The following is a 9807-nucleotide window of genomic DNA, read 5'->3' as shown; positions in this document are numbered from 1 at the left end:
ACATCACAACCTGTTGTGGCAGATAATCTGGAACACTTTACAGATCAAGTGAAAATGATTCATGTTTTTCCCTTGTTTAGTGCTGTCATAGACCCATTTCTCTATGCCTTTTCTTTTCAGAAAATGTGGCCAATTAACAAAGAGAGAGAGAGAATGAAGATGTTGCTCTGCAGGCTAACAATGTATGATCTTTTTGATCATACAGCTAGTCCAAATAGTACAATATATGTTACTAGTGATTGACAGAAATTGCTTGGGGATTCGATGGGCATGTTAGTACTGGTTATGTAATGTGTCAGTCACTCAAAGAAAAGTATACTATTGGCTTTTATTTTCAACAATTGTCTACATTTTTTATCATTTGTTGTGCAGAAAACCAAGAATATATTATTACACTTAGGTTTAATAGTAAAGCTGATTTGATGTTACCAATTTATATTGTTTCACTTGCTTCAATATACCCTTGCTACCTTGCATTGTGCTTTATCTATTTTCACGTCCTGCATGTTCTGAAATTGATGTCCTGTTTTCTATGCACCTTAGGAAACAGTTGATGAATTGAATAATAGGACCTCAATGGAAACAAGTCCACAGGACTTTTTGGGGTTATCCTTTTAGCGCAAGTGTATGACTGTGCCTGTACTGTGTGCATTTCTGTATAATAAAAGTATTCTATCAATCAATGTCAGTTTTTTTGTGTCACACTTGTGAGTGTCAATACTGTAGGCCCCTGCACCATTGAAACCAAGACAAATTCCTGCACAGCTAATGTACTGTATGGCATGAAAGATTTACTTTTGATTGTGCTATACCGACAAAATATCTGGAGATTATGCTTCAGCTTCTGCGCAAACTTGAATAAGGCCTATGGCACAACCTTGAGGCAGTACTACTTGTCAACCAGTAGGTGTCCTACCTGACCCCAGGGTCTACATTTCTCAATGGAAGAGTAGGGAGACCACCTCCAACCACTGCAGATGTGCAAGTATGTTGTATACTCTACCATGCAGATTTGTTCAAATAACATTTTCTTCATTAAAATAAGTTCTGAATGGCTTCTTTTTTTAAGTCACTACTAGTTTGCAATTAATTGTGAGTGTTTCGCAAATGCTTGTGTTTCTGTCAAAAGCTGTTTGTTTGTGTGCCCCCCCCCCATGCCCCTGCCCCATTGTGACTGATGATGCCCTGCCCTTGAAAATGAAATATAAACAAAATGATTGCATCAACCATAACTTGACAAAGCCACCAATATTTTGTCTGTTTTGATGTTGAAACAAGAAGATATGAATTTCAATTTGTTAAGCTTTAAAGATATTATTACACATTACATACATACAATCTGGTATTTAACAATAATAATCTCGTCACTGTGCCCAAATAATACAATGAATGTTCAGAATGAACGATGATCATTAGCCGAGCCCTGGTCCACAGCGTTAGTGAGTTCTCTCTAACGTCCTGCCAGGCGCGCTGCTCTGCTCATAGACTGAAAATTCCACTGCCGTGCGAGGTCTCCGTCTTTAGTAAAAATAAACAAAACTATTTTGCTACTCACTGAAACAACGGCAGTTTTGTGTTGTTGAAAGTCTATTCCCCAGGGTGCGAAGCCTCTCAGCACCCCACCTTCTCTGTATAATACACTTTTTGATCAGAAAATTAAATATCCGCTGGTAGACTCATAGACCGAAAAAATAAAAAATAAAAAGATTTATTCCACTGCGCCCTCTACAGATCTGGTCAATATAAATGACCATTCACCAGATCTGTAGAGGGCGCAGTGGAATAAATACAAATAATGTTCGGTCTATGAACAGAGCAGCATCCAGACCGATATATTAATATATAACTCTTTGATCCAGACCAGAGAACGCTCTGGACCCCGGGCTAGATGGTCATTATTGGAGATCCCGTCACCTGTTCCTCCGTGCCGCTAGGTGGCAAGCGTCGAACAGGCACGAGGAATGTTGACTTTCCCCCTTTGACCCGGAAGTGTCTCCTCGAACATTAGCAGCGCACACGTGAAACAGAAGCAAAAACACAGGCTGACAACATGGACATCACAGAGGTTCCCAAGAAGCCCATTAAAGGGAAGAATAAGAAAAGACAGGCTGACAGCATGGACATCACAGACACAGAGGTTCCCAAGAAGCAGAATAAAGGAAAGAATAAGAAGATGAAAAAGCCAAAGAAAGAGGCAACTTCTCATGAAAACGGAGATGTTAAAGTCGATGAGAAAGCGGTTGACGAGGTTGCGTTTCCACCCGCTTATGGCATGAGTGACATAAAGAATAAACAACGCAGACACCAATTGTTTATGAAGCTGAAGCAGGACAAACGGAAGGTAAATAATAATGCACAAATACCAGGGTTCATCATCGCCATGCCGGGCTTGTGGTGGCCATTCTATTTTTTGCCATGGACATAAAAATACCAGAAATGTAGCTAGCCCTAAATGTATACTCCTAGTGATGTGGTTGAGGGACCTTCGGGGTTCCTTGAAGGTGTTCTAGGATGGGAAGGTTGTACCCTGGTACCCCCCCCCCCTTACCAGGCTAGTGCTGAGAGGTTCCAGAGGCCCCAGGGGTTCCAGAGGCTCCAGGGGTTTTACCAGGCTATCTCAGCACCATTATAGGTCTGAAACTCTGAGTGTACAAATTAAACCAAGTGGACCCTACGGGTTCCATTTGTACACTCTCAGAGTTATTGGGTTCCTAAAAAGTTTGAGAACTACTGTGCAAGTGGACTCCTAATGTGCCATACTATCATTGTAAATCAGTGTTATCTGTCATATTCTGAATGTTGTGTAAAAACTAAATCTAAAATTTGACAAGGACAAGTCTTGCCACGGACACATATGTCCGTGTATGGACATATTATTGATGACCCCTGACAACTACACAAAAAGAAGATTAAATGTACAACCGCCACGGGCTGCTTGATAAGGGTTGTTGTTGTTTCTTTCAGGTAAAGATGCTGGTGAAGAAGAAAAGGAAAAAAGAAAGGGCTGCATTGGGTGACAAGGTAACGTTAAAGTGATTTATACTGGCTAGAACTTGGTATAAAAAAGATTATATACAAGCTCGCAACGAGTCACAGATGATGTAATTTGTTCAAACTATAATAGTTGTTACTTAATTTAGCTCCTGATTTAACTTGATGTGAGTGTTGTAACACAGGGCAACATGTCTGAAATTCCTGAATATTCTTGAATTTTAATGTTATTTTAAAGGTCAATAATAGCAGAGCTTGAATGTATTTAATCGCTGTAGGTAACAGCACGAATTGTATTTTGCAACACCTGCAACATTATTTTAAGAGTGGTGTGGGTCAGAACTGGATGGTAGTGGTTCAGAATACATGAACGCTCGCCCCTAAACATGCTCGCCCCGGGTCAAATCTGGCAACCTCGGAACGGTCGCCACCAGGTATTCCTAAAACTAACCACCCTAAATTATGCCTAAACCTAACCGTAACCTCCATAAAACTGCCTAAACCTAACCATATTCCTAAATGTAACCTCTGTAAAACTATGCCTAAACCTAACCTTATTCCCAATCTTAACCTCAGTAAAATTATGCCTAACCCTAACCTCAGTAAAACAAATACTAGAAGAACCGCTGAGGGCAAGCGCTCCGCGGGAAGAATGGAGACGAGTGTGTTTTTGGAGAAATATTGAATGTCTTGTTTCAGTATCACCAAAAGTTTGCAAAATGTATTTTGAGTGACCTAAATATGATTTTGTTTGTATTCTGTAAATATGGTCACGTCCATAATATATCTTCAAATATACATTTTCAGGCACCGCCAAAAGAAGTCCCAAAGACGATAGAAAACCAGAGGGTGTACGACGAGACCACAGTTGATCCAGAAGATGAAGAGGTAGGAGATTGGTTGGGTTCTGCTCGCTCAGCAGAGCATGTTCATAATTGTGTGTGCCCTAATATGTCACATGATGTTTTGTCGTTCAGTAATAGAAATCAGAAACAAATGTAATCAGTGTTGAGTCTGTTGTCATTGGCCGCGTTTCCCAAAGAGATTCGTAGAGATGCTGCGTTGAGCATCTGCGCAGGTTCTACGACGGGTCTTACGTGTGTCCACACAGTCTGCGCAGTACCATAGCAGCCACGTAGATTTCAGGTCATGCGCAGCCTACGCAGCTTGCGTAAGAGCCTGGGACCCGGCGAAACCTACGCTCTACCCTCATTAGTAGCAGCTGGTTGTGCCCAACGTGCAATCGCTTCCCACGTCCACGGCGTTACGTGTCTGCTAAAACTACATTTGGGAGACAGAATGGCGTATCCTACTCTCCTCCTACTTCTGCGAGAGGCGTAGCCCTGCAGTGCTGTCATACGAAGCAGTTTGTTACTAGCGCCCTGGGGCGGTAGTAACGCCCATCGTAGCGAAATAGATCTATGAAAAGACCGACCGACCACACACACACACACACACACATTTAATTTATATATATATATATATATATATATATATATACATATATACACATACACACACACACACACACACACACACACACACACACACACACACACACACACACACACACACACACACACACACACACACACACACACACACACACACACACACACACAGAGGGCGGGCGGCTCCGCTGCTTCTAGCCCTGGTTTAGAGCGTTAGTGGGTACAGCCACACATGTCCGTAAAGCGTCCGTCAAGTTGCCGTACGGACGCCGGAAGTCGCATCCACTCCCATGTTAAGTTTAAAACCGGAAGTACCGTTCCGTTTTTGTTTTTTTAACATGGGAGTGGATGGGACTTCTGGCGTCCGTACGGCAACTTGACGGACGCTTTACGGACATGTGTGACTGTACCCAGAGAGTTCACTAACGCTCTATGCATGAACCCGAAGTTTACAAATTGTACTCTCACGGATGATCCGATCGTCTGATAAAAATATTAAGCATATGCCAAGTTAACTAAAGGTATATAAATGATGCTGAGCTAAACATGTTTCCTTAATTTCGAAGTTTTATAGTTAAACGTTATGATTAAAGTCCCCAGTTCCTCTCACAAAGTGACAGCTCTTGCGCCCCCCCAATGTTTATGAACGGTTAAAAAAACCTTTGAAAATAGCAGATCTACAATCTCACAACGCCTCACAAGCTTGTAGATTTGCTATTTTCAAAAGATTTTAATACATATTAAATTTGGGAAATGGGACATTCTGCATTCCTTTACTTTTGGTATTTTAAGTATATTTAATTTACTTGCATAATGGGGACACTTTAGTGTTTTATATACCTTGCAGATGTCACCTCACCGCTGTAATTTAATTCTTAAATATATTATTCAAAAGTTGTATTTGGAGTGGACTGCTTCAGGACATCTGACAGTTGGCTCTGGTATTTTTATGATCCATTTCACTTTCGCAAAGGGTGTTTAAACTGCTGTGTAGCGTAGGACAGCACTACGTAGTTTACGTAGGCTTTACGTAGACTTCGTCCAGGAGGTGTTCACGTGCATGCTGTCTCGCGAATGTAGTTTTAGCACACACGTAATGAGAACCTACGACGATGGTGCCTCCTGAAGCCAGTTTAGATGGCACGTTTAGATGGCACACAGCTGCTACTAACGAAGACAGTGCGTGGCGGGGTTGCTACTGCGCAGGTGCGTGGAGGCTCTTACGCAGCTTCTAGGCTGCGCAGGAGCTCAAATTCGTTTGGGAAACCTGGCCATTGTCTATTGTTAATCTGTCATTGACTTTATTCAGACTGACCAAAACATTAATTACTAGCCTTTTCTTTTTGATTTGGGATGTTTTCACATCTATCCAAATTCACAGCACTTTTTCATGCAGCCCAAATATTAGTGTTGAATTTGTTTGTCATTGTGTGTATGCTGTCAATTACAGATAGCCTTTGATGAGGGAACTGATGAATTCTCTGCCTACTTCAACCGACTAACTAATCCAAAAGTGCTCATCACGACATCGGACAGACCCAGAGGGGTGAGTGAAAGGCAGCCATAGCTCCGTGGTCAGAATCCTAATCGTGATACAAATCACATTGTTTGCCTCATACACAAGATGCCTTCTGACAAATGTGTGTGTACATAACAAAAAAGAAGATTTAACAACGCATCTATTGCTCTGTGCCTTGTTTCTTTCAGAGGACGGTCAAGTTTTGTGAACAGCTGTCCACAGTAATTCCAGACTCCCATGTGTATTACAGAAGAGGCTTGGCCCTGAAGAGAATCATTCCCCAGTGCGTATCCAGGGGCTTCACATATCTCTTGGTCATCAATCAAGATCGTCAGGCTGTCAGTATCCCTTTAAAACGCTGCATGGTTCATACGTTTATATTATAGTTACATTATAGCACTTAGTTCACTCTGAGGCTTAATTTATACTGTTACGTGACTGCATTGGTCGACAAAAAATACGTATTTTCAACTGAGTTGATTATACATCCTTTTTGTCGAGCAATCGATGAAGTGTAAAGTGCCTTTTATCTAGAGAGACATCAAACAAATGAGCAGGTACGTATTCAATTAGCTTTGACAGCACTCATGTACTTTTAAGGATTGGTCACTCTACTCTAAGCATAAGGCCAACAAGGTACACTTGCAGGAATGTTGTGCTCTGTGACAAATAAAGCTCATTACTTGGCAATAATCCCACTGCTGTTTATGATCCAATTTGAAAAAGATAATCCTTCTGCACACTTGCATCTTTGCACTTTCCAGTTTTAATCACTGAGGTTTCAGTATGAAACCATATTCCTTGCATTCATAATGCATGCCTTAAACCTCAATCTTAATCAAATAAATAGTCCTCAAAGCACACTCCTCAAAGTTAGTGAAATTTATTCATGCACCGTTTTTGAAGCCCTCATCAGGCTTTAACGGGTAATGCATGATTAGACCACAAGCTTGGCAATACATCAGAGAAGAATGAAAGTGGTAAAGGATTTATTTTGAAGAAATTCAGGGACCCTAGCAGGTTGGGATGAAGTATTTTTTTCCACAGAATGTACATTTCAGACATGTCTGATGGCTAATTCCTTCACCGCAACATAAAGATGGTTTGGTTCTCTGTCACTTACCCGATGGGCCTACTGCACACTTCAAAGTCAGCAATACACGGCTACGCAAGGAGATGAAGGTAAGAATAGACATTTAGTTATGTCTCTCTTGACTCGGTATGTGTGAATTTGATCACACGTAACCAGTGTGCAATTATATCATACTATGTTATGTATTGTTTCGTTTTAATTTACTGTTCAGCACTTTAAGAAAAAAAGTTACGTTTTTAAAAAGTGTACTTTTGATTGGAAATTGGTAGTTTCTTTGTGTGTTATTTGAAATATGATCCCAATTTACTACTGTAGCGGTGTGGCAAGGCGCCGACAGAGCACACTCCAGAGGTGATCCTGAACAACTTCACCACACGCCTTGGTCACTCTATAGGTCGTCAGTTCGCCGCCCTCTTTCCACATGACCCTCAGTTTGTTGGTCGGCAGGTCGCCACCTTCCACAACCAGAGAGATTTCATCTTCTTCAGATTCCACAGGTGAATATTCTCATAGAAATAGTCTAAAAGAAAATGTTCCCCCTATATTTTCCCTTTTTAGGTAATGTTTGTTGGTGTAACGTGTGGATATATATTTGTATGGATATCGGTGTTTAAATGGTAAATGGTGCATTTATATAGCGCTTTTATCCAAAGAGCTTTATTTTGCATTACATTCACCCATTCACACACCGATGGCGGAGGAAACCATGCAAGGCACCAACCTGCTCATCGGGAGCAATTACGGGTTCAGCGTCTTGCTCAAGGACACTTCGACACTAACTCTGGGGAAGCCCGGATCGAACTGGGAACCTCGCGGTTGCCATCCGGCCGCTCTACCAGCCACTCTACCCCTGAGCCCCTTAAATACCAGTGTTTAAATAATTCGTCATAGTATCGCACAGTCCCAGATTCATTCATGGATGATATTATCAATTGATTTTTTTCTCTGGTTTTATCTTAGGTTTAAAAAAAAAGTTCAATAAGTGACATGAAAATGTAAGTGTTTATTGCAAACACTTGTGGGAAAACAATGTTCTTTAAAAGCTAGTTCAGGTTCAGGCCAGTAATTTGTGATGCAATGAAACCATTGCAGAACACAGAAGTTGCTGTGGTCTGAATTACCCTTTTTCAGGTCGGCACATGCTGGCTGATAGAGCTACTAGAGATTCATCTCGTCCAATCGCAAGCAACACATTTCTGCTCACACAAAAACATTGCTCACACACACATGCCCCCCTCTATCTGTCACTCACACACAATGAACACACAGTCCGGTGATGTGGTCCGTATCTCTAACACGCTCCTGCCTGTGAGAGGTAGAGCGAAGGAAGGGGGCCATTTCATAAGATTATACAGTATAATAAGGTTGACTTGCTATGGAAACATTAACGACGATCTCTGCTCGTCACCTTGATGTGGACTGTCACTGTCCAGTTACCAAAACACCACTGGTGTGGATTGTTCAGTTTTATAATGTTGCAAGCCACTGTTTGAGATTCTATTGCAAGTCATTGCAACTCGGCTCATCGCAAATTGTAAACCATTGAAGTCAACCACCAGAGAGTTAATAGACTGAACTAGGCTTAATGCACCTCTATATTCACTTTTCTTGTGAACAGACAAACCAGGGCTACTCTTGACCAACAGCGTCGCTCTGCCAGGTGTCTAAAAGCCTAATATCTCCCATGTCCCATTCCCCTCTGGATAAGCAGTATGTTTTGTTTCTCATGTGGGAATCAAGTAATTTTGTTTCCGAGTTACAGCTTACTGTAGTAATTGCAGGGGAATATGATGTGATCTAATAATCACCATGATGTGGAATGCCAACATATACATTTTATAGATAAACCCCAGCTGCAGTGCACATCCACGTCTTAAATGGACATTTGAATAGCTTATTGCTTTTTGTTCAAAAGGTACATCTTCAAGAATGAGAAGAGAGTTGGCATTCAAGAACTGGGGCCACGCTTCACCCTCAAACTCCGGTCCCTTCAGAAAGGCACCTTTGACTCCAAGTTTGGAGAGTATGAGTGGGTACACAAGGTCAGTGTTTTAAAATTTAAATCATTTTTTTGTCATGCATATTGCGTTGTCTTGAAATCACATTTGCAGCTGATTTGTCACTTCTTCATAAAAAGTATCCTTGCGTGACGACTTTTTGTGCCTCTTTTAGCGCCATGAAATGGATGCCTGCAGAAGAAAGTTCCACCTTTGAGTGTTGCCACTCATCAAGAATCTCACGTACCCCTGCTGGTCAAGAAGTTAAGGGCTGTCTGTCCAACACCTACTATAAATGATGTATTTGATGGCAACAGTGAATAATATCGTTGGGATCACCTTCAGGGCGAGTGTATAAAAGAAAACCATCACATTAAACATGTCACGTTGTGTTTTCCAGAACATTATCGATCATAATTGTAGATGCTGACCGTTCTTTATTAGTTATTCTTGGTGTGGATTGTCCTTTTAATCCAATCTCAGTGTCTTTTCATGTACCCCACAGTCACCACATTGTGATCAGGCAAGGACATTAAAAGTACAAATGATTCTTTGTCTTTATGTTGGGTGCCATCCCATTATTCCAACGTCGACTGGCCCCATTATAACCTAATGGTTGGAATTATGAGCGGACCCCAAGTGATGACAGTGCCTGGATAAGAATGAAGTGACTTGCTTTGAGCCGTTGTTAAAGCTGGAGCACAGCTATAGTTGGATTTTTTTTGACCATGCTATCAAAATAAATGTGTACATACA

General features: G+C 41.3%; 1 protein-coding gene across 1 annotated transcript; it reads left to right on the top strand.

Moving 5' to 3' along the window:
- The first annotated feature begins 2023 nt into the window (after nucleotides 1-2023).
- Nucleotides 2024-9807, top strand: rpf1 (ribosome production factor 1 homolog). The gene is made up of 9 exons (XM_080430877.1): nucleotides 2024-2341; nucleotides 2965-3021; nucleotides 3799-3879; nucleotides 5893-5988; nucleotides 6150-6303; nucleotides 7061-7143; nucleotides 7370-7551; nucleotides 8970-9096; nucleotides 9227-9807. The coding sequence occupies exons 1-9, from the start codon at nucleotides 2051-2053 to the stop codon at nucleotides 9266-9268; spliced, it is 1113 nt and encodes a 370-aa protein (XP_080287003.1). The 5' UTR covers nucleotides 2024-2050; the 3' UTR covers nucleotides 9269-9807.

Source organism: Gymnoscopelus braueri (assembly GCF_963280865.1).
Source record: "Gymnoscopelus braueri genome assembly, chromosome: 6".
In the NCBI taxonomy this organism is placed as follows: Eukaryota; Metazoa; Chordata; class Actinopteri; order Myctophiformes; family Myctophidae; genus Gymnoscopelus; species Gymnoscopelus braueri.
This window is presented reverse-complemented; position numbering and strand designations above follow the sequence as displayed.